The sequence below is a fragment of the Anabrus simplex genome, chromosome 1, assembly GCF_040414725.1.
Source record: "Anabrus simplex isolate iqAnaSimp1 chromosome 1, ASM4041472v1, whole genome shotgun sequence".
NCBI classification, from domain to species: Eukaryota; Metazoa; Arthropoda; class Insecta; order Orthoptera; family Tettigoniidae; genus Anabrus; species Anabrus simplex.
The window spans coordinates 180,950,115-180,976,719 of NC_090265.1; the positions used below are offsets into that span (position 1 = coordinate 180,950,115).

Below are 26,605 nucleotides of genomic sequence, written 5' to 3' on the forward strand. Positions count from 1 at the left end.
TTATTGTTTCTTCGCATGAAATTTTAAAATCGATAATGACTCAGGATTCTGTAAATTTAAGGTCTTCAAATTGAAGGGGACCGACACTTCGAAAAATGAAGGTATCGGCTGAAGAAAGTCAAGAGCCACGAAGGGCGTGAAAATAAAACACTCCCTAGACCTCGAATGCTCTAAAAATGTCGGGGTTGGAAAAGAACAAGGGTTGACCAAGGGAGGTTGGGTAGGATAATTGAAAGTGAGGAACCTGGCACAAGTAAGTGGAAGCAATGCCAGGACTCAGCTAAGAGCCCCGTGGCTGCCAACCCATGCTCTCAAGTTAAGATTCCTTGGGGTCCCTTTTATTCGCCTCTTACGACAGTCGGGGGATACCGTAGATATTATTCTACTGCCCCCATTCCACAGGGAGTATATTCTTGAAGCATGTTTGGGAAAAGGCTCTAAGACTGTTGCAGGTAATGCAATCCAGATATCAACTCCCAGATTTACAAACGCATATTTAAGATATCCCCGGTCTAGAAAGCCAAGAATAACGGCCGAGGGGATTCGTCGTGCTAACCAAACGACACCTCGTAATCTGCAGACCTTCGGGCTGAGCAGCAGTCGCTTGGTAGGCCAAGGCCCTTCAAGGGCTGTAGAGCCATAGAGTTAGTTAGTTAGTTAGTTAGTTAGTTAGTTAGTTAGTTAGTTAGTTAGTTAGATAGTTTTATTTACAATAGTTATCTGCGGACTACCTTTTACTTGACGCGGATGATCAGTCTTGCTTACTATACGCGAACTTTTTCTTGAGCCCGATTTTTACGGGGTGAGGAGTAAGGAGGGAGTGCTGCCGGTTCCGGTTATGCTGCCAACTGGATGGAAATGAAATCTGAATTGAATCGATAATATGATCGATCGATATGAATTTTCTAAACATTTATTATCTTACGTCAATAATTGTGTCACACATACATTATTTAACATTATATAACATTTCTCAATGCGAATCTTGTTCCTAGCATGAATTATATAGTTTGGCTGTGTAAACAACAAGAGTACTAGTTCTTAAAGTGTACGCCAGATGTCGCACAGCGATGAATAAGCGATTCATAGTTTGTGTTTCAAAGGTTGCCGATATGGATGTCGAAGATAACCGAGGTCTACCGATTCAGCACTAGGGAGCTCAGGGCTCAAGAAAAGGTTCGCGTATAGTATGTAGGGCTTTATTATAGTCGATTGTTCAACTCTCCCTAAACTGGCTTATCCGTACAGGCATTATAATAATAATAATTTAGTGTGGCTGTTTCTAGCCGAATGCAGCACTTGTAAGGCAGGCCCTCCCATGAGGGTGGGCGGCATCTGCCATGTATACGCAACTGCGTGTTATTGTGGTGGAGGATAGTGTTATGTGTTGTGTGTGAATTGCAGGGATGCTGGGGACAGCACAAACACCCAGCCATTGGAATTAACCAATGAAAGTTAAAATCCCCACCCCGGCCGGGAATCGAACCCGGGACCCTCTGAACCGAAGGCCAGTACGCTGACCATTCAGCCAACGAGTTGGACAGTAAACTCGTGTCCTCATCCCGAGGTGGTGCAACACAGGCACACCCCCAAATGAGGTGAGCTGCGTGTGCCATTTTAACCACATACCAAGCTGCCTCTGTGGATCAGCGGTAGAGTGTCGGCCTCCGGATCCCAAGATAGCGGGTTCAAACCCGGCAGAGGTAGTCGGATTTTTGAAGGGCGGGAAAAAAGTCCATTCGACACTCCATGTCGTACGATGTCGGCATGTAAAAGATCTCTGGTGACACATTTGGTGTTTACCCGACAAAATTCATTAAATCTCAGCCATAGACGCCCAAGAGAGTTTCGGTTTACTCGGTCTGCCATCTAGTGGAGGCCTAGAGTAAAACGGAACGTCGAAATTGACGAGCAGACAGCCAGATGGCGTCAAATTGAAATGTCTGCACACGGTAGCTGAGGCCATACGATTATCATTATTATTATTATTACCACATACCAGCCCTCCTGCCATTCTTAAATTTCTGGTAGTACCGGGATTCGAACCAGGGCCCCCGAGGACGGCAGCTAATAACTCTAACCGATACGCTACGGAGGCGGACGGTTTTATCAGTAATAAGTGTGTTAAAAACATGATAGGTGAATTATTGACTATCCAGGAAGATGGAAGGAACATTTCTCCCAGGTGCTCAATAGAGACAGAGAGCAGATTGGTAACGAATAAAAACAATCTGTAGGTAGTGACCCAATAATAAATTTACAATCCCCAAATTGAATCCTTGTGAAGGCAGGCTAGTTGGCGCGGTAAATCGGGTGCTGCTCTACACACGACCCAATCTGCTAGGCCCGATCTGCAGGCAGTTGGCGTCACGGTTACTAGACTAGACGGTAGGGGCACTGCCTTCGTAATGTCCAGGCCGTATTGTACCTCTGATGACGTCACGATTTGGGGGGGACTTGAAGGCGATACGCATACGCTCCGCTTGAATAGTACACTCGTTTAAATTATTTAAAGAACTGTTAACACCTTATAAAACCAAAACCTATCCTCAAGTATTTGTTAATTCTGACATACAATGCATATTCTTCTCCGTAACGTTCTATTTCTCGCGTATATACGTTCGTTTGCGTGAGTACAGCCTAACACTTTGAGACATATTCTTGCGATTTTATCCATTTTCTGGTCAACTGGAACATTCACATCATACACACTGACAGAAAACATGCAGCCAATTACCATTACTATTTATTACAAATATAAATTATTTCTGTACCTCACTGTTTCCACTCCATGAACACTGCAGCTTTCCTGGACCTCTTACAGGAAGTTACACCAGTATGGAGTAGGTCTGTTCTCTTTGAAGCACTTTGTTGAATACCCAAGCCGGTGTGAATGTTGGAAAAGTTATTTAAATGTATATTCACCCAAATATATATACACTGTCCGGCCAGGTCTTCCAATTTCTTCCCGCAGTCACAAATGACTAGGGAATCTGCCAACTGCATTGACTCCAAAGCCAAGGATTTTGTGACACACTTAGGATTGTCTGAATTTGGAAATACCATCTTATATGTATCTGGCACTAACACACAAAATACTTTGTACACCTCAATTCCAAGTTCTATTGACATGTCTGATGGATACTTTAAGCCCCCTCGATTTAGGAAATTCAGATATCTTACTTCTGGAGGTAATTCATAAATAAGATCTGAATCTGTCAGAAGATAAGATTTACATAAATCACACTGCTGTTTGATATTCATATATATATTTGCTATTTGCTTTTCGTCGCACCGACACAGATAGGTCTTACGGCGACGATGGGACAGGAAAGGTCTAGGAATGGGAAGGAAGCGGCCGTGGCCTTAATTAAGATACAACGTGAAAATGGGAAAGTGGTGGTGGTGATTACAGTTTTAAGAGGAAGTACGACTAGGCAACCATCCTCTATGAAAATGGGAAACCACGGAAAACCATCTTCAGGGCTGCCGAGAGTGGGGTTCGAACTCACTGTCTCCCGAATACTGGATACTGGCCGCAGTTAAGCGACTGCAGCTATCGAGCTCGGTGATACTCATGAATAAGACTTGCATTTTCAAATACACCGAATTCAGATAAGCCGTAGGTCTGGTTACATAAACATATAGGGCCTACCTAATGTTACCCATGTTTATAACATTAAAAAACAATTAACTCACCATCTGGACGAGACACTCTTATTTCTCTCAGGGTGTGATTTTCAGGAAAATGCTTGATACACACAACTGTGTTGTGATTAACTATTCAATTCTCCATGGGAATAGCCTACTTCCATAACTTACCTCGTTCTTCATCAGAAGGAAACACAAATACCGTACTGTACTCTCCTTGTTTATAATTGGCTTTGCAGCCAGGCACACAGCAACTCTTAGGCATGGTGATTTCTCTCACTGATCATCTTAATTCAAGTATATACAATTCGTGGTTAATAATAAAACACAGAATGCACTAACTCAATTAATTTTACACTATAAATATAACTTTACACAAATAAACTACAAAATTAAAACACTGAAGAACGACCTTCTTAACCTATAGCTTCAAATAAATACACCCTCACACTAAGTTTTCTTCACTAATTAACGACTTTCCACTTAATAATGCAGTCGATGACGACTCATTCTCACATATATCTGAGTAAACATGCGGTCATCGTTAAAAATTTCAATAAAACTGCGAAAATCTATGTTTAACTCTACTAACTCATGTGCTAAACTTCCCCCCTAACGATCATGTGATTGCTTTCCCGCGCTCGTTACAATACGGCCTGGACATCACGAAGGCAGTGGTAGGGGTCACGCGCAGGCTGGCTTTGGCTGATGACGTCATCGGGTCTCCTCTGGCCGGCTTGCAGTGAACGCGACCCATTGTATTTGTGCGTTTCTGTTAATGATTTGCTTGTTTTTATTTAACCATTTGCTTAATATTTTTCAATTTTGTCAAATGTAATTGCCGGTTGTTATGTGTAGATAATTATGTTGTAATTTATTTGAGTATTTTTCAGAAGATTACAAGTAATATAATGACCCTGTGCTTAACGAACTATTCCAGTAGCTTTCTCAGTATTAAATTATCTTTCGCCTCGCAAATAAAGTATTTACGGTTCGGTTTTCGTATTTTCTATCCATCCAGTGATTTTAGAAAGATTTTATACATAGATTTATTTCTAAAACTCATTACTAAAATTAAAGAAACATGACCAATCGCACAGGATGTTGTTTACCGTTGTTTTGGCGGATTGTTGGTGTTAAGTAGTGTTGTAAACACCTAATATTATATTTATGTATAAGTAACTATTTATAAATCTGTATTGGCCGATGGAATGTTGGTAAAAAGCCCCTGAAGAAACGTCACTTCCACAGGCTTAGGCCATATAGACCTGTGGTACGGAGAAAACCCTCACAGTCAGAAAATGCGATCAAAAGTTCAATATTTAAAAGCACCTAATAAATACACCCAATTTTTATGATGGTGCTAAAACTGCATACATATTTACATTATATAGGTACCACACAAAATATTTACATCTAGATGTTATTTCGTTGTTTTACATTATTTAAAATCAGTCTATCCAACAACTTTCTTAACTTTTTTCACACTTTTCCTTTTTTCATTAGGAGTTCGTTTACACCTCTTGTAAGAATTCATGTGCCTAAGTTTGTTTATGTTTTTCATCCTTATGAAGGTTCTGGTTCTAACAAAATATGAAACAATAAAATCTTCAAGATCAGGATATTTTTTCTTAATTTTTTCATTTAACAATCTAAAAACTCCTGGACATTTCATAATGTAGTTTCCATGGAAGGCACTAAATTCATTTTCCATTTTAATAATAGAATTAATGCACTCATCCGTGGGTTTCATTAAGTACCCTCTCGAAATAGTTTCTAGTCAATTCCTAGGTGAAGGAGAAATGTTCACGGTTTGGATCCCGTACATATTAGCTTTCTGGGGGTACTTTTTCTTCACCCTATAAGCTACATAGTCAGCAATCATTTCTAGTAGCTCATTCTTCTCTCTAACCACTTCGACAGACACGTTTGCATTATTTTCATCTTGAAAATGTTCCAGAAGTCCATTGACAGCTGAAGTGAAATCATCATCCTCATCCTCAACATTACAATTTTTGTCGCAAGCTTCTCGATTTTGGTTGGACACTGCTTGGCAATGTTCGTCATTATCAAGTACCGGTATGAAGTATTGAGGCACCTCATCTTGCGCAGACAAAACGTCTGCGCTCAGAGATTGGACATTTTTTTCATCTGGACAGTTTTTGCTGTTTATCACTTCACCTGCATTCCGGCTTAAAATTAATGATTTAATTTGCTGCGATACAATGGTGGGGAGAGGATGATCATAAAAGCGAACAAGTCCTCGGATCTGGGAAAAGTAGCTCTCAATTATGTCCTGGTTACATTTGGCCGCCATTACGTAAGTATAGCCTTCTGATTTTAAGTCCTTATATAGACCACGAAGGCTACTTACTGACATTAGAAAACCTTCTTGAAAAGGAAGGAGTTTGTTTTTGCCAATTATTCTCATGGTGAAAATTAATTCGAATAATTTGTCAAGAGCATGATTTTGTTGCTCTATACAATTCCCATAGGCACTTTTTAAGCTGTTTGTGCCACACACGTGGACACGGGAGTTTAGGACGTCAAATCCATTATTAATCGTGATTACAGTCTCTCCTACATAGCTGAGCTCTGGGAAGTTATGGCATATTGCTTTACCCACAGTCAGTGATAACAGTTCAGCGGCTTTCCATACATTTTGCCTCTCCGTTCCAGTCACAAGGATATGCTTCATTGAAAGCTTGTGAGCATATTGTAGGTCTTCGCCCTCACTTTGCATTTCAATTAATTTTGTAAATGCTTCTTTTGTGAAACATTGTCCACTTTCCAGTTTATATCCTTCATCAAGGAGGTGATTCCGCAGTAATTTAAGTACATGAGGCACATCACAAAAAACCCATATGTTACGTTCTTTACGTGACGGGTTTTCCAGCGACGGTTTTTGCCACGAAATATTCAGATCTGTCATACATTTCCTATTTGAAGGTCCCATGTCACATACAACTGCCCTAACTTTAAATCCGGTGCTTTCTACGACATGAATTACTTCTATTAACAGTTCTCTTGACATCGCTGTATCAAAGTTGTAGTAGATAGGTTGCATCCACTTTTGAACTAAACTTCTTATTACAATGACTTGGACATTATCATGAGGTCCTCTAATCATTTCTTCATTTTGATCAAAGCACAATTCGTTGTTAACCTTCATTTCATCAAAGCTGAGAACAACATCTCTTTCAAAATTTGTAAAAAGACTTGATTGTGTTTTTAAGATATTAATGCTCAACTCAATGAATCCAGGAGAAATAGAAAACTGTCTTAGCCGTCGTTTGATTGTAACTTCGCTAGGAAGAGGGTAATTAATCACGTCTCTAACAAAACACAATGCTTTATATGATATAGACCGTAAGGTTACCGCCTTAGCAATATCCTCAGATGACCAACTTGAGCATCTGCCTTTTACTAAAGCTTGCTGTTGACTTTTAGAAAAAGTACCCTCAAAATCTTGAACATTATTTTTTAATTTTATTATCTCGGCATTAGCTGCACTAAGACGGTCCCGAAGATCCTTATTTTGCTGTTTTAAGTCACAATTTTCTATTCTAATTAACTCCAATTCTGCAGTCAGTTCAGCAATTTTCTCATTACAGAAACACTGATGTTTGCTTCTGTCATCTAATTCCTTCCTCAAGATTGCATTATTAATATTTTCTGCTTCAATTGGCGCCTGCGATTGTAAAATTTGCCGTATCTCCTTACGGTGATTTCGCTTTTGTGCCCTTATTTCACGATCTTTACAGGACTGACTCGCTAAATTATTACTACTCAATGGTAAATTTAAATGTGGTACTGCGTCAGTCCTTAAATTACGTTTAATTGGAAGATTTAACAACTCACCCTTCAAGTCCCTTCTGTAGTCCGAGTTGTCGAAGTGTACAGAGCACACACGAGCATTCTCAACAGTAAAGGAGTCAACCCGTTTACAGGCATTAATCCACTTTAATTTAATGTCACTGTTCTTTGGAAAACGATGAAATTTAATGTCTAAATCCTTCTGGTGTCTATCATGGTTAGTGCAACCGGCGACAGCACAACACACCATGACACAGCACAGCACAGCACAGCACAGAAAAATTAAATTCTTACATTGTTGACAAGGTAAACACCATCACTAGACTAATAGCACTCTGCTTCGTTTAGCGAACAAGGGTGCCTTGTGACGTCAGGAGGCGTGGCTTGCTATTGCGCACCCAACTGATGACCCCTACCGTCTAGTCTAGTAACCGTGGCTCACTGTATGTCTCGCTGCAGCGGAAGCTCGGCTCTCCGCGTGTCCAGTGAGCCGATAAGGAGCCGTGTGTATCATGTGTCTCACTGAGCCGCGTTCGTTCACGATTCTTTCGATGTGCCATGATTCACTGTCTAGCTGCAGCGGAAGCTCGGCTCCCCGTCAACGTCCAGTGAGTGCGCCACTCAGCACTGTCCGCTGGGGTAAGCTGAATCATGTGCCGCGAGCTCGCCGTTCCTGTGAATCGATTCACTCGGACACTTCAATGAATCGATCCACTGCTTCGAATCATGCATTCGGTAGCCAACACTACCTCGGAGGGGTGGAAGGTAAAGGCTTCCACTATCCGTAATCTCGGCACTTGGTGGGGTGGAGTGGTTAGCTCTGTGCCCAGCCGCGTTTGCCCCCAGGAATTAACCTGGTATTCGTTTTTGGTGGCGTAGTGAACCTCAGGGTCATGTGCACCTCCGGAAGTGGAAATCTCGTTTCTTAAATTTTTTGACTTTCTGACGGGGAAACGAACCTGCGTGCTTCCGGATGAACCGAGCATGCGGTAGACGTTGAGCCATTATCGCCTTTATCGCCTCGGCCAGGCAGCCCCTGATTTCAGAATGAGATTGTGCAATAATGAGCGACACGCGCAGCTGCTACGAGTTTTGTTGTGAAATCGGAACTTTGAGCATGCGGTAAAATTAGCACCGTATACGGCAATGTAACTCGCCTCTTCGGCAACTGCGAGCTGATAGAATGGACCGCGGCGGGTTGTTATTCGTTACGTTTACACGAGATTTATTGAAATCCATGGCAATATTCGTGAGAAAACTTGATTAGGTTGTGTGAAAAAGTGTGATATGTTTCTGACCTTCGCGAACATTTCCGAAATGTCTCAGTACCGGTATCCTAATATAAAGGAGATTCAGGCCTACCACAAACAAGACAAATTGGCTGTATTTCTAGAAGATATAACGCAGAGAATTAGAGTAGATGAAGCATTATCTGATCTTCTAGACAGTATTTGGACCTTTATGTTTCCTTATATTTATATGAATGATACCGGTATGAGTAAAGAACTGAAATCAGAAACAAGACCTTTTTTTGGATGATGTTATACTGTATAGAGTGATAGTAAATTACAGGATTATGAGTGACTGCAAAAAGACCTCAGCAATGTTATGAAATGGACGGTGATAAAGGGGGTGAAAAAACAGGCTGTGAGTTTCACTAACAAGGAAACGTCGGCAATGGTTAAATCGTCGATCGCGATGAAACTTGGAAAACACATTGAGGTACACGTAAAAACGATGTCGGCATCAATTTTGGGTGCCAACATTCATTAGGGCGTTAACTACGGGGCATAAAAGTTGCGACATTTCAAATTCCGCGCGATCAGCGATGAATACCTGCTGGCCAATGCTAAGCCTGCACACTGCGTGCTTGGAGACACGCCTCTGCACCTCCTCCCCTCCACGCTCCAATTGGTTCGCCACAGCACGTTTCCCTTCCCCCTCGCCAGCCTGTTTTCTTAGCTGTCGAAGAGAACCGGTGCTACACTTTGGGTAATCTATCAGCCTTCCTCATATCTCTCCTTTGTAATTTCCACATTGTATTAGTCAGTTTACGTTTTCTGAAATGTTTATGAAAACGTTTGCACCTGGCGAGTTGGCCGTGCGGTTAGAGGCGCACGACTGTGAGATTGCATCCCGGAGATTGTGGGTTCGAATCCCACTGTCGGCAGCCCTGAAGATGGTTTTGCGTGGTTTCCCCATTTTCACACCAGGCAAATGCTGGGGTTGTACCTTAATTAAGGCCACGGCCGCTTCCTTCCGACTCCTAGGCCATTCCTATCCCATCGCCGCCGTAAAACCTATCTGTCTCGGTGCGACGTAAAGCAATTAGCAAAAAAATGGCGCCTGTTGTAATTGTGTTATGTTTCGGTTTTCTTTTCACAATTTTTAATGTTTCGAATAGACCGAAGATTGTTTTTGTTTACTATCAGTTATTGACGGGGAGTTCGCCTGATGTAATGTATACGGAGTCATTTATTGTGTTGCCTGTTAATTGTTTGTTGTTGTACCAGTTCGTACATTAGCCATTTAACTTTCTGCGTATATAACTGCCATTATACCCAGAAGACTGTTAGTGTGATACTTTAATATCGGTACTTGTTGAATACATAGACCTTCGTCAGCTATAACGCAAAAGTACCGGTACAGTAAGACTACAGGCCTGCCTGTGATTACTGTATATCTACTGCATATATAAGTGCACATCTTTTTTATTTTTCAAGGCTTTTCTTATTACGTCAAACTTTACTACATTCCATTTCATACTCATATCAAAGTTGCCTATGCATTAAATGTATTTATATTCGACAACCATTGCTGCAATTGAAATGTGTTGTGCCTGTCACTGCAAAACATAAATAAATCGTTCAGTACAAGCACAAATAAAACATTCTACCTATAGGCCTATTCCTTATACCAGAGTACGCAATACGGAAAATACAGTAGTTTCAAACTCGGAGTTTATAATTGTTGTTGTTGTCGTCCGCGATGTCGTTTCGTTATGACACAACTGATAGCATACACAAAATGGGTGGGGGGTGGGGGGAAGGGGACATAAAATGAAGATCTGGACCTATAACCTGGTTTTGATATCCCGAGGTACCGAATCTCATTACATTCAATGAGATCCTCTACCCGGGCACGTAATTTCTTTACATAAAAAGGTATTTAACGTTGTTTAAAGGCGGGAGATTTATTTAGTGGTGGACGATTTAATTTAATTACATATGTATGTCAAATCTAAAGGACATTACTGACAGCTTTAAGGCGTTTTAGAAGTAAATAATAATTTAAGCGTAGGTAGGACGCAGTTCCCCATCCCACATTTGACCACGCCCGGTGGTACTTAACTCGGAGTTGTACCCACGAATGTGATAACTCACCGGAATTAGCAGGAATGAAAATGTGACATTTGAATAAAATACGGGTATATTAGTGTGGGTTATTTATTATCATTATGTGTGAAACGGAACGTTATTTAAGGGATTTCAATAATTATAGTACGAAAAGAAGCAAATTATAGAGCCGGTCCCGTTGAACAGCTAAGCAGCCGGCAAGCGCGCGGTAAAGGGAAACGTGCGGTGGCGAATCAACTGGAGCGTGGAGGGGAGGAGGTGCAGAGGCGTGTCTCCAAGCACGCAGTGTGCAGGCTTAGCATTGGCCAGCAGGTATTCATCGCTGATCGCGCGGAATGTAAAATGTCGCAACTTTTAGGCCCCATAGTAAACGCCCTAATGAATGTTGGCACCCAAAATTGATGCCGACATCGTTTTTACGTGTACTTCAGTGTGTTTTCCAAGTTTCTTTGCGATCGGCGACTTGACCATTGTCGATGTTCCCTTGCAAGAGGGAAAGTTCTCTCTGTTTTAATTATGGGGTGAAAGTTTCTTATTATACTTTTGAAGAGGCTCTGTTACACTCAGCCTCGGTTATTTTGGACTTGTTTGTTTCCTTTTTTGCTCCTTCTTCAATCACCACTGATCTGTATTTAGGGCAGTTGCCCAGGTGGCAGATTACCTATCAGTGTATATATGTAATGTATACCTTATATATTCCACCCGTAAGCATTAAAGGGTACAGTATGTATGTATATATGTAAGTCCAACCCTTGTCTCGTTTCTCTACGGGGTCGGGTATGAAGTGAGATTAATCTTCGTAGTGAGTTTTTATGACCGGATGCCCTTTCTGATGTCAGTCTCATCAGAGGAGTTAACGACATGAAATGAATGGCATGTAGGAGGGGAGAGGGTGAAACATTGTGCTAGCACATAGCTCGCTCCTGTCAAATAACATTTAGGGGTCCGGTTAATGCTCAACGTCGCCATCTGATGGACAAATCACCATCAACAGCATCATGTGCCCTCATTTGATATGAACACTGCAGAGAGGTCTGAAATTTAATCCAGGCTTTTAGCATGCAACCTAGTGATTAGAAATTGTATACCACCACCTCTCCTACTGTTACAGCCAACATTTTGTTGGTGAAATTTTTTCGACTAACGGGACTCGAACTGGCTAACAATGGAGTCATACCTTATAGGACTGATGCCTTAACAAACATGGCCACTGACAGGCTTCAGTTGTTTACCTTGTCTTTTCTTAAATAATTTCAAAGAAGTTGGAAATTTATCTAAACATCTCCCTTGGTAATTTACAGTATTCCAGTCTGTAACTCCTCTTCCTATAAATTAATATTTGCCACAATTTGTCCTCTTGAATTCCAACATTGTCTTCATATTGTAATCTTACCTACTTTTAAAAACACCACTCAAACTTATTTATCTACAAATGTACGAGGGCTGATCAACAAAGACTGAGACTGATTTTTTTCCTGTAGTTTCCGTGATTGTTTCCTATCTGTAACATAAATATTTGAAGGGAGCGGGTTTTTATGTATAATGTCCGTAGGTGGCAGCACTCTCGTATGGGTAATAATAATAATGGCATATGGCCTCCGGAGAGGCCTGGTGCAGGTCTTTTTCTATAGACGGCCTATTAGGCGACCTGTATGTCTGTGAAGATGAGGGCCCTACCTAGGATGATTTATAATGTTGAATACGCCACACACACCCAGCCCCCGATCTATTGGAATTAACCAATTAAGGTTAAAATCCCCGACCCGGTCGGGAATCGAACCTTGGATCCTCTGAACTGAAGGCCAGTACGCTGACCATTCAGTCAACGAGTCAGACTCTCGTATGGGTAGGTTGGTAGTAATGCTCTATTTTCTAGACGCTACTAGCATTTTGCATACAAGACAATGGAGGTGATGCGAGAGGAGCAGTACAGCGCAATCAAATTATGTTTTCATTTAAACCATACAGCCACTGAAACTTACAAAAAGCTGAAGCATCATTATGATCCTGAAGGAAAACAAGCCAGCACAGTGTGGAAATCACAAAAAAAAAAAGGCAAAAGTTGTTCCGTCTGCAGGGGAAGTGATGGTGATCACATTGTTTTGACTGTAATGGAATGATTTACCAGCATGCAGTTCCCCCTCACACTACTGTTACTAAACATCAGTATTGACTACAGTGAGGAAGCACATTGCAAAGAAACGATCTGAGCTTTCTCGGACTGGGTGGCAACTTCATCATGACAATGCATGGCATCACGTAGCAAATCAAATCATGCAGTTTCTGGCTCAATAAAAAATACTTGTGTACCATATCCACCTTATAGCCCTGATCTTGCACCCTGTGATTTCTTTTATACTCATCACTAAAAACAAAGCTTAGGGGCATTCAATTTGAGAACTCTGAAGCAGTGTGCAAGAGAAAGGAGGCGATTCTCAAGGACCTGATAAAGAATGGTCTGCAGCATGTGTTCAAGGACTGGCAGAGATGCTATAAAAAGTGCATTGAAGTAGGAGGGGACTACTTGATAAAGATCCTGTAACCATTGAAATGGAATAATAAACATCTGTGAAAAAAAATCAGTCTTAGTCTTTGTTGGCCAGCCTTCGTACTCCATCTCTTTACTGACAGCTCAGAACATACCACTTAGATGAGCAGCTTGTCTCCTTTCTTCCAAGTCTTTCAAGCCCAACCTTCACAACATTTTCATACTACTACTCTTTTGTCAGAAAACACCCATGGCAAATCAAGCTACTTTTCTCTGTATTTTTTCCAGTTTTCTAATCAAGTAATCCTGGTGATGGTCCCACATACACTGCAACCATACTCTAATTGTGCTCTTGCCAGAGACTTATATACCCCTCTCCTTCTTTCTGAGCCCTCTAATAGAACTTATTTTCAGTTCTACTTTGAAATCTTTTTCTGCGCACTCAAGTCCATGTTTTTTCATTTCTTCTTGTCCAGCTTCTTGACAATATTATCCCATTAAAATAAACAACTTTAAATAGCATGGTATAACAATTATTCTTTCGTCCAGTTTCACACTTCAGTTTATACCACACTAGTATCGCTGCTTTGATCAACTAAAAGAGTAGTTTCTTATCTCATTAGTTCTGGACCTGCCCAGAAAGAGGCAGGCAGGGGTAGCAGATAATTTCAGAAAACACGGTTAATGATTTTGCGACTTCCACATGCACTGGTAATAACTTTTTAGTTGGATTCCACAAAACATGCTATTTAAATGCAAGAGGTGTCCAGTTTCTTAATGCAAGATGAAGGAAAATGAATTTCAGAAAATACATCTTGAAAATCTTGTAGTGGGGTGGAGGGTGGGGTTGGATTAGGCAAATGGGGAAATTTGGCAAGTAAATACAGTAGCTGATGGTGGTTACATAGTTGTGACTAGGATTGCCAGATGTAGACTACAATCTTAGCCAGAATAAAAACTTTTAAAAAATCAATTTGTTGTGCATACAGTGCGCCATTGACACCATTCGCTGTATGTTCCGTTTTTCAGAAAATAAATTCTCTGTTTAAATATATCATGCTTTCGACCATATTCATCCATTTACCTCATCCAGCTAGAGCCTAGTTGGTGTCCAGGTCTCTGCTGCATATGTCAGTATTGGGCAGTAGTCCATCTTATACATCACCTCTTCATATTTCATTGATACAGTACTTCCTTACTCCACAACAGGTTTCTCACACTCTGGTAGATTGCATTTCTCTGTCGAATCATTTTACTGATCTCCATGTTCAGTCCTGCATTCTGCATCAGTTTGCTTCCCAAGTACTTGAAACTCCCCAGAAAGTCAAAATTTTGTCCCTTTATTTTTATAATTCCTTTCCCTTTACTTTCTCTTCTAGTCAACACAATTGTCTTACTATTTCCCATACTGATTTTTATTCCATAATTTTCAATAATCTCACTCATCATGTCGAGTTGCCCTTATCTGTTTGCTCCCCACACCACAATGTCATCTGAAAACAGCAGTACCTTCAGCTCCCTGTCACCATATTTTACCTTTGTCTCTTTCATATTTTTTTCTATAACCATTATGAATAACAGTGTTGACAGCACACTTCCTCGTTATAATCCAGTTTCATTCCAAAACCACTCTTATCATTCCCATATGTGCCTGGACACTGCTGCAACAATTTCTGTACATTGCTTGCACATATTCTATCATTTGTTTTCCAAATACTTTCCGTTGCATTACCGTACTTTCCATACTTTTGCTCTGGGTACACTATAGTAAGCCTTTTCTAAAAGAAGGAATGTCATCACTAGGGCTCGGATGTTTAACACAAAAATAGCCCCAATAAGCAAGCAAATATGATCTGCAAAGTGATGAAATATGACCTCAAAAATGACAAAATATGACCTCAAAAGTGAAGAATTATGGCATAAAAATTACAAAATATGACCCAAAATTTATTAATTTAAATATGGAAATTTTTCATAAATTATAAATTGAAAGGGCAATTCCTTCTATATATATTAGTTAACTAAATTCTTTATTCTTACTTTCATATTAATTTTCTGAATATACATGTTTAGCAGTTATTCACAGTGTCACTTATCGAACATTTGTGAATACATAGCTATAAAGTACCGGTACAAAGTTTGATAAGATTATCAGATAACACAATATTTTAAAAGTCGAAACATGTTTGCACACTATAGTGGTGGTTTGAAATACGAGAAAACTACAAATCAATCTATTTTTTAAATATTTTGGAACATTTAAGCTCTGATTTCATTAATATTATTACATGCATTAAAGTTTAAATCGAGCACCACAAAACGAAATAAGTAGATGTCTTTCAATACACTATGGTAGTGCGGCAGGGCCTATGGTGCAAACTGACATACCTTTTTCATTATTCTCTGGGAGTGGAATTGAAGTGTATGACAAGATTCATCTTCAAAGCAACAGGTGCGAAGGACCTCTGATTATTATCACTTAAAACGTTCTTGTAAGAAGAGAAGCTCTTTTCTACGTCACAAGGTTGGTTATTGGTGCATATTTAAATCATGTGAAGGGTGCAATAAGGTGCATGGCCTTCATTCTGTACCAAACAGTATTCCACATGTATTAACTACAGATGTGATACCGAGAAGCAGTTTTGTGAACACTAGTTCACATTTGATAAGTTGAAGATGATTTTGCACAGCTACAGCTGTCGTCAAACCACCGAAATATGACAGAAATATGACGTTTCTACAAAAACAGCTCAAAATATGACCTTATGACAAAGACCAGCCAAAATATGCACTTATGTGACAAATAAAAATCACGTAATTGTGACGATCATCACTGATTTGCACCAAAACCCAATCAGGCAAGAAAATGGAGACAAAGAAAAAATATGACTTTTTCTAAACATCTAAGCCCTAGTTATCACCATATCACTTTCAGGTTCCCAATGTTTTTCCATAAACTGCCTGATACTGAAAATGGGGTCTAGTGTTGAGCTTTCATTTCAAAAGCCATATATTCCTTTTCTTGAAATTGTTCTTACGCCTTTCTTTTCATTCTCTTTTCTAGTACCATTTCAGCTTTGGTATTAGCGATCACGAAACTGTTTTTGTCTTAGTTAAAATTAAATGTGACAGAAAGGAAAGTCTTAAAAGTAGGACTATTAGGCAGTACCATATGGCTGATAAGGCAGGCGTGAGGAAGTTTCTAAAAAGTAACTATGATTGGTGGAAAACGGTAAATAAAAGTGTAAACAGAATCTGTAATTTGTGTACAGCAATTGTTGAGGAATGTTGTAACAGGTTTGTACCTTTAAAGGTGGTAAGGAATGGTAAAGGCCCACTTTATTATAACAGAGAAATAAAGGGACTAAAGAGGAGGTGCAGATTGGAAAGAAATAGAGTTAGAAATAGCTGTGGAAGTAAGGAGAAAATGAAGGAACTTACTAGGAAATTGAATCTAGCAAAGAAGTCAGCTAAGGATAATATGATGGCAAGCATAATTGGCAGTCATACAAATTTTAGTGAAAAATGGAAGGGTATGTATAGTTACTTTGAGAGAGAAGAAACAGGTTCCAAGAAGGACATTCCAGGAATCATTAATAAACAAGGGAAGTGTGTATATGAGAATCTTCAAAAGGCAGAAGTATTCTGTCAGCAGTATGTAAAGATTGTTGGTTACAAGGATGATGTCCAGATAGGGAAGATGACCAATGCTAAAAAAGTAATAAAATTTACCAATAGTAACAATGACATTTACAATAAGATACAAAAGTCGAAAACTAGAAAAGCGGCTGGAATTGATAAGATTTCTGGGGATATACTAAAGACAATAGGTTGGAATATAGTACCCATATTTGAAGTACTTATTTGATTATTGTTTGCATGAAGGAGCTATACCAAATGAATGGAGAGTGCTATAGTAGCCTCTGTGTATAAAGCAAAGGGTGATAGACATAAAACTGAAAATTACAGGCCAGTCAGTTTGACATGCATTGCTTGTAAGTTTTGGGAAAGCATTCTTTCTGATTATATTAGACATGTTTACAAAATAAATAACTGGTTCAACAGAAGGCAATTCAGGTTTAGGAAAGGTCATTCCACTGAAGCTCAACTTGTAGGATTCCAGCAAGATATAGCAGATACCTTGGTTTCAGGAGGTCAAATGGAATGTATTGCAGTTGACCTGTCTAAGGCATTTGATAGGGTGAATCATGGGAGACTACTGGCAAATATGAGTGCAATTGGACTAGACAAAAGAGTGACTGGATGGGTTTCTGTATTTCTAGAAAATAGATCTCAGAAAAATTAGAGTAGGCGAAGCTGTATCTGACCCTGTAATAATTAAGAGGGGAAATCCTCAAGGCAGTATATTGGACCTTTTTTCTTAATATATATAAATGATATGAGTAAAGAAGTGGAATCAGAGATAAGGATTTTTGCAGATTATATTATTCTGTACAGAGTAATAAATAAGTTACAAGATTGTGAGCAACTGCAAAATATCCTCGATAATGTTCGGAGATGGACAGCAGGCAATGGTATGATAATAAATGGGGTTAAAAGTCAGGTTGTGAGTTTCACAAATAGCAAAAGTCCTCTCAGTTTTAATTACTGCATTGATGGGGTGAAAGTTCCTTTTAGGGATCATTGTAAGCATCTAGGTGTTAAAATAAGGAAATATCTTCATTCATTAATCACATAAATGGGACTGTAAATAAAGGGTACATATCTCTGCACATGGTTATGAGGGTGTTTAGGGATTATAGTAATAATGTAAAGGAGAGGGCATACAAGTCTCTGGTAAGACCCCAAGTAGAGTAAGTTTCCAGTGTATGGAAACCTCACCAGGATTACTTGATTCAAGTACTGAAAAAAAAAAGCTTGATTTGTTCTGGGTGATTTCTGACAAAAGAGTAGCGTTACAAAAATGTTTGCAAAGTTTGGGCTGGGAAGACTTGGGAGAATGCTGACGAGCTGTTCTTCTAAGTGATATGTTCCGAGCTGTCAGTTGAGAGATGGCGTGGAATGACGTTAATACATGAATAAGTTTGAGTAGTGTCTTTAAAAGTAGTAAAGATCACAACATGAAGATAAAGTTGGAATTCAAGAGGACAAATTGGGGCAAATATTCATTTATAGGAAGGGGAGTTGGGGATTGCAATAACTTACCAAGGGAGATGTTCTATGTATTTCTAATTTCTTTGAATTCATTTAAGGCTAGGAAAACAACAGACAGGGAATCTACCACCTGGGCGACTGCCCTAGATGCAGATCAGTAGCGACTGATAGTGACCGAATATTTTAGCTACCTGAGATATGAGTATGATTCCTTGTCAATTATGACATATCTTCTTATCCCCCTTCTGAAGTATAGGTACTATTACTCCTTTATTCCTGTCGTTTGGGACCAATGTTTCTTTCCAAATACATCTAAATAGCCTGTATAGCCATTATAGACAAACAGGGTCCTGCTGCTTTTATATTTTCCACACACCGTTAATGCAATCCTGCTGCTTTTTGCACTTTCATTCTTTTGACAGCAGTTTCCACTTCTTCCATTGTGATTTCACTCTCAGATTCTATCTCCTCACACTCTACCTCTCTCATCTTATCTGCACCCATTCTCACATTATGAGTTCATTGACTTTGTAAAACAAAAAAGGAAAATTGCATTAATTATTGAATGACCTTCATAGTTTGGTATCAGCCTGTTTAGCAACAGTACAGTGAAGATATGAGGACAGAAACAACCAAGTGCAGAGGAATGGCCTAGTACAGTACCAATTTGACATTCAATTTATTTATTTATTATTGGCAATTATCATACGATGATATGTTGCTCATTTAATTGAAGATTTGTGTATGTCATGAACTTTCTTTTGTCTTCTGCAACTACTAGAAGAAAGCTGACATAAATTATGTCTGTGTTACAGACTGGAAACCAGAATGTTGCACGTGTGGCAGACCATTTTTCTTCAGAGCTTGTGGATATTATGAACACACTGTTGTTGTTGCTGCCCGGTGTCCCCTTCACTTACTATGGTGAAGAAATCGGAATGAGAGATACTGTAATCTCATGGGATCAGACTCGAGACCTTAAAGGATATCTTGTCTCTCCAAACAACTACCACTACTTTTCCAGGGATCCAGCAAGAACGCCCTTTCAGTGGAACAGCTCCACAAGTGCAGGTAATGTAATGGCTAACGAGGAGCAAACCTACAAACAATTCAATATATTTCCTTCATAAAAAATTACCAGTATAAGAAACTTCATCCAACAGTAAATTTAGCCATTTCATACAATTAGCCCTCCGATTGAATCGACTAGAAATGAACAGGAGAAAGGTATTTGTTAGGTAAAAGAGAGTGAATTCATCATCAATGATGCTTCAGTATGTGAAACATGACAGAAAATAATATCTAGTGTTTTACTGCAGCATCTTGCCCAAAAATTTCTCAGCTTGACGAATGCACTGCTTTCTGACATGATCACATTTCCTAGAGAACTATGCACACGTATTCTCCCATGCACGTTCCACAGAGGAAAAAATAACTCACAATACCATTCAATACCAATATACTGATGATATAATGTCAGCCCCTAGGTCCCAAAATCCTGTCTTCAAACCCAGTATAGGTAGTCAGAGTTTTGAAGGACAGAGGAAGGTCCAATCAACTCTACACGCGTCATGCAATGTTAACATTCAAAAGATTTCTGGTAACACATTTTTTGTTTACCTGACAAAATAAATTATAGGCTAACTCATCCATATATTGCCCCGTGGAGATCTGGAATTTCTGATATCTGGCAGAGTACATAGAACATTGAAACTGATGCACAATTTCAGCTATTGGCTTTACGTCGCACCGACACAGATAGGTCTTATGGCGACGATGGGACAGCAAAAGGCTAGGACTGGGAAGAAAGCAGCCATGGCTTTAATTAAGGTACAGCCCCAGCAGTTGCCTGGTGTGAAAACAGGAAACCATGGAAAACCATCCTCAGGGCTGCCGACAGTGGGGTTCGAACCCACTATCTCCCGAATACTGGATATTGGCCACACTTAAGTGACTACAGCTATCAACATGCACAATTTAAATGGCATCAAATTAAAATGCCTGCACATGGTAACTGAGGTCATACAATTACGATTATTATTATTCAAAATTCAATTCTAATGTCCTCCAGTTGAGGTCACTTCCAAGGAGGCTGACTTTCTTTGGTCATGTGTTCCGTACGTCTGACGGCAGGTTGACAAAATAGATCCTAATACAAATTTGGTATCTTCCTTTTAAAACAATACTCACCACCACCACCTTGGAGGAATGTCATAAAAACTTCACTGCTGCCGTTCAGAAGTATTCTGAGCAATATCCAGGAAGATGGCACCCCCCACTGCAAGGTGTTCTGAAAATTTGATGCTGATATGAGAACAAGAGGCCATGAAAACCTAGTTTATTCTGCTGATGTTGTTCAGGTGCTCTTGTGATGCTAAAAGTGACTCGAGGAGAGGGTCCTACAAGCTGCTGAAGAATATTCAACTCTAAGTTTGCATGCTGTTATGCAATGTGTTGAAGTGCATCATAGCCTGGTATTGGGCATCCTTCATGATGATGACCTGTATCTTTTTCGGCACAGTCTCTGATCATGCTAGATACTAAACGCTAGAATTTCTGTCAGTAGTTAATGACAATATTTCAGAGAAAACCTCAGTTCATAGATTGTGGTATGTGGACTGATTTATCTCTCTTCACTTGTGACAGAGTATTCAACTCCCACAATAGGCACCTGTGGCAGCCATAATAATTCACCTTTTTTTTTTTAACAATTTGCTTTACGTTGCATCGACACAGATAGGTTTCAGGGCGACGGTGGAATAGGAAAGCCCTGGAAGTGGGAAGGAGGTGGCCATGGCCTTAATTAAGGTACAGCCCCAGCATTTGCCTGGTGTAAAAATGGGAAACTGCAGAAAACCATCTTCAGGGCTACCAACAGTGGGGTTCAAACCCACTATCTCACAGCTGCGTGCCCCTAACCGCACGGCCAACTAACCCGGTCACATGCCACTCATGAGAGAGGACATTAGACATGATGAGCATAAATGCATGGACTGGTATTCTCGGTACGACAATAGTGGAACCATACATGTTTCAAGGGACACTTATTGCATGTGTGTGCAGTGTTCCTTCAGGACATAATCGCAGATTTTTTGGATGTTCCCCTTGCTACACGGAGAAACGTGATGTATCAGCATGATGGAGCGCCTGCCAACTACAGTCAAGGAGCTCGAAGGCAACTGGTCGTTTCTTCGTATGAGTATATTTGAAAGAGCATGTGTACCGAGAACCTGCTGGCAGTCATCGCAAGACTTCACAGGACTGTAAAGATAGTTAGTGGAGAGCAGCTATTTCATATCCTGGGCCATTTAGGAGCCTGTATCCAGATGGCAAAAAGCACTTTTGAATACCCTGTCATGAAGCCTGCATTGCAAGAGAACTCATGACCTCTGCATAATCGTTTCTTATAGTCTACTGTTCGTGCTTATATGTGCTCCATTGTCCTACCAACTACCATTTGCAATATCCGAGTATGTGTTGATTGTACCTCTGTGGTCCCTATCTCCAATTTACTTCCTATGACATTCCCTTTCATGGCATACCATTTTTGCTTGGCCTATTCTGATCAACCTGTATTTCCCAAGAGCAAAAAGAACTATTTCCAAAACGTGTACCAATGATGAAAAAAAAATTACTGTAGAAAAAAAGAATTTCAGGATCACACTGTAAATTATCAAATTCTCTATTTCTTAAGAAAGTGTTTGTACGGGTGTTAAAAATCAAGATCCATACTTGTAATTTTAAAAATTTATGAGTTCCTTTTTAATTACATGTACATTACAATAATAGTGTTTGATTTATTCTGTGTCTCATGGTAAACATAAATTAGAGTCAGGTTAAATTAAATCATCAGGTTATTATTTCATAATAATAACTAGTATATTAGTTATTCACTAATGGGGCAAGAATGTGACTTTTACTGGAAATTTAGTTTAAGTACAGCATACTATGAAATTATTTTTTTACTTTATATTGTGAATGAATGATTATGATATTATGCAGTCTAACATAGAAGAGCTTATTTCTATTAAAACCTTTGATTTCATTTAATCCAAACGTTGGAAATCTTAAAATTTGGTTCCTGCTAAGATAGCTTCTAATTAAATGGTGAGATAAATATTTATGAAGTATGGTACTTCCCTGCAATGCAATATTAAAATAAGTTAATGAAATAGGCAAAATACCTCCACTTCCTCTCTAGAAGTAGCATAAGCATAATTCTTCCCTTTGTTAAGCAAGATCAGGCAAAACTTTTTGCATCAAGTATTCAGTAGCAATGTGTTGGGAAAACATGAATAAAATATGTCCCTTAGTAGAATGAATTCCATTTTTCTGATAAGAAAAGGAATGAGAAGGAAGATCATGACATTTTAAACATGTTGATAATTTGTTACTTTGATAGGTTGATTGACTGTTAGATGGATGGGTAATTACTATGTACCTGTATGAGTAACTGAATTGCCTTCCAGGTTTCTCTACTAATGGGACTACATGGCTGCCAGTCAATGAAAACTACAAGGATCTCAACCAGAACACTCAGAGTCAAGTGAATAACAGTCACTTCAAAGTATACAGAGCCTTGGCAAAACTGCGGAAGAGACACGTCATCCAGCATGGAGAGTTCTATTCACATGTGTTCTCTGAATACGTGTTTGGCTTTTCTAGGTGAGTAACATTACAGGAATAAAATGTGTAGACATCTCAACCACACTTTTTGCCACAACTTGTCCTAAATATCTTATTGGTAATAATAATACAGTGGAACCTCGATATCTCGAATCATCTCGGGAGCTAAATTTTATTTCAAGTTATTGAAATTTTGAGATATACAGAATACCATTTTTGAGCATGTATAGCACGTAATTGAATCATATGTATTGACGGGCTTGTACTGAATACATTATTTTTAACAGTATTTTAAAATATACAAACAAACTCCATTTCACAGCATCACTTTAATTATAACCCTTATTATAGTAACATTTAGAAGACAGGATACAGTACATACAGCAGTGAAACAAGAAACATACCTCGGTTAACACCTTTGTTACTCTTAACCTTTCCTCCCTTCACGTTGAAACTTCTCGTCAATACCACGCAGCCGAGATTCGTAGAGGGAGCTTGTCATCCGCGACTTTGGGGGTTGCTTTCATATGTGACCAGTAATTAATTCATACCCTAGAAACAGCCAGGCTTCACCGATTTTCCGATCACTAGAAGTGTTAGTTTTTTGGTTCCTGTCCTATTAGCTCCCAGCATCACTGTAACCCTGTCTTTACTTGTTAACTGTTCCTCACAAACCACAAATGCTGTATTGTACAGTTAATATTGCACAAAATTCGAGTTACAGTGTATTTTTTGCTTCAAGGAAGGAAATGTTTGCTTCAAGAAATCAAGAAATTTGTGTAACCGAATTTTGAGTACCGTAATAGAGAAATAAATACATGTGCAAAATAGGGCAAGTGGCAGGGAAATTTAAATTAGTTTGAGGTACTGAAAATTCAAGTAATGGAGGTTTGAGATTCGAGATTTGACTGTAATATTAATATTAATAATAATAATAATAATAATAATAATAATAATAATAATAATAATAATAATAATAATAATAATAATAATAATAAAATAATAATAATAATGTTACTGGTTTTATATCCCATTAACTACTTTTATGGTTCTGGAGATGCCGAGGTGCCAGAATTTGTCCCGCAGGAGTTCTTTTATGTGCTCATAAAACTGCCAACCCAACGTTGGCTTATTTGAACATATACCACTGATTGAGCTGCAACTGAACCTGCCAACTTGAGCTCAGAAGGCTAGCGCCTCTATCCTCTGAACCACTCAGTCTCGCTGTTGATCATAAATATTAATCATCAAACAAAGGAAGACTACCAGAAAACAGGAAAATACTGTAATAACTTTCAGTCGAAAAGCTATTTTTTCAGTGCTTACACGCTGTGCACCTTAAGTGGCACTTAACCTTATTCTTTTCTTTCTTTTTTTTTTTTTTTGGTAGTGGCTTTACGTCACACCGACACAGGCAGGTCTTATGCGACGACAGGACAGGAGAGGGCTACACGTGGGAAGGAAGCGGCGGTGGCCTTAATTAAGGTACAGCGCCAGCATTTGGCTGGTGTGAAAATTGGAAACCACGGAAAACCATCTTCAGGGCTGCCGACAGTGGGATTTGAACCTACTATCTCCCGGATGCAAGCTCACAGCTGCGCGCCCCTAACTGCATGGCCAACTCGCCCGGTTAACCTTATTCCTCTAGTTTAGCATTTGTCTTGCACTAATGGGAGGTTCTGCCATGTGGGTCCACTGTCTCTATTTCTTCCTGTCATGGATCACCTTAGAGTGGAGGTTTACACTTTTTAGGTCTTTATGTAGCGTATTAGCTGTTAGTTGATTCAGTCGCCTTTTTGGTCTTGGTCCAGCTACTTCCAGGACATAGTTTTTCTTTGTGATTGTGTATACTCCTGGTCACAGCACATGCTCAAAAAATTGGAAGCTGCCCTCCCACATGTTCTCCTTGTTTGGTGCAACACCAAATGATTTCCTTATTCTTTCATTGGAGATTTGATCTAATCTGACCTGACGATGCTAGCTGTCTATCTAAACATTCTTGTCTCCGTGATGCCTAATTGATGTTCTGCTTCTCTCGTGGTTGGTCAACATTCAATACCATAGAGCAGTGGCATGTGGTAACCCGCTAGACAGGTGATGCACCGGATTCAAGAAACAAGTATCGGTAACAAATTCTGAAATATGACTTCTTTATGAAATATCCTTTATACAGCATCTTTATTAGTCCACTTGGTGGCCATGATCGTTAAGGCGCTGAAGTCTAAACGCTCTGACACCGACGTTAACCGGTTCAAGTTTTTGGCGTTTTTAATTCATGTAGAATTTAATCACTAAAAGAAAAAGGAAAAACTTTTTAAAAAAATACATATTTGTATTGAAAAGGTGGACACAATAATTTTAATATTGAAAGAGTTTTACTTTCGAGTCACGTTGGTCGAAAAAATTTTCACCATCAGAATGTTGGCCGGCAGGGTAAGGGAGGTGGTGATATATAATTTCTAATCACTAGATTGCGTGCCAAAAGCCTGGATTAAATTCCAAACCTCTCCGCAGTGCTCATATGGAGTGAGGCCATATGACGTTGTTGATGGTGATTCGTCCGTCAGATAGAGACGTTAAGCCTTGAGCAGACCCATTGGTGCTATTCGACAGGAGTAGGCTATGCGCCAGCACTGGGTTTCACCCTCTCCCTACTATCATATATCACGTCATTCATTTTATCTCATTAATTCCTCTGATGAGGTTGATGTCAGAAAGAGCATCCAGTCATAAAAACCCGCCATAACAGATTCATCTCACCTCATACCCGACCCCATAGGGAAACGGGACAAGGGTTGGACAAACAAACAGCATCTTTGTAAAATATACTTCATATGGCATAATCACATTATATTTCTAAGATATTTTGTATCAATGAAGAAACATGATCAAGGTACAAGTTACAAAATCAATTGTGCACAGTAATGGGAAAAGGAATTCACTTCAAATCTAAGGAAGTTCGAAATACCTGATGCATGTGTTACAAACTGACACCCATATATATCACATTAAAAGGTCATTTAAATATGAATGACCACTTGGTCAACACTAATATGAAATTTATTACAATTTCAATACACCATACATGTTTCAAGAACCAAGTTCTCTTCATCAGAAGCTTAAAGTACCATTACAAATCTCAGAACTTATTACAATAAACATTACTTATAGTATTGGGCATATCATGTTTCAATTATCTCATTGAAACATGTTCAGTGTGTTGAAATTGGAATAAATTTCATATTAGTGTTGACAAGGTGGACATTCATATTTAATTGACCTGTTAATGTGATATATTGGTTGTCACTATGGATCAGTTTACTATTGACCATTATGGTTGGTTAAGATTATCAATTTTGACACCTATATGTGACATGTGTGTCTTCAAAAATGAGGCCCTACCTATGATGAATTATAATAACACACACACGCATGTGTACAGAGCCCTGAACCAGAGGAATTAACCATTGAAAGTTAAAATCTCAGTGTTGCTGGGATTCGGACACGGGACCCCTTGGACCGAAGGACAGCACACTAACCATTTAGTCATGAA

At 39.3% G+C, this 26,605-nt stretch overlaps 1 protein-coding gene across 1 annotated transcript in view; it reads left to right on the top strand.

Annotated features, from left to right (window-relative positions):
* Nucleotides 1-26,605, top strand: part of LOC136859593 (probable maltase) — a 146,939-nt gene that overhangs the window by 99,060 nt on the left and 21,274 nt on the right. The window contains exons 7-8 of the mRNA XM_067138708.2: nucleotides 19,242-19,497; nucleotides 22,896-23,091. Of these exons, the coding sequence (XP_066994809.2) occupies nucleotides 19,242-19,497; nucleotides 22,896-23,091 (452 nt within the window). The remainder of the gene's footprint in view (nucleotides 1-19,241; nucleotides 19,498-22,895; nucleotides 23,092-26,605) is intronic.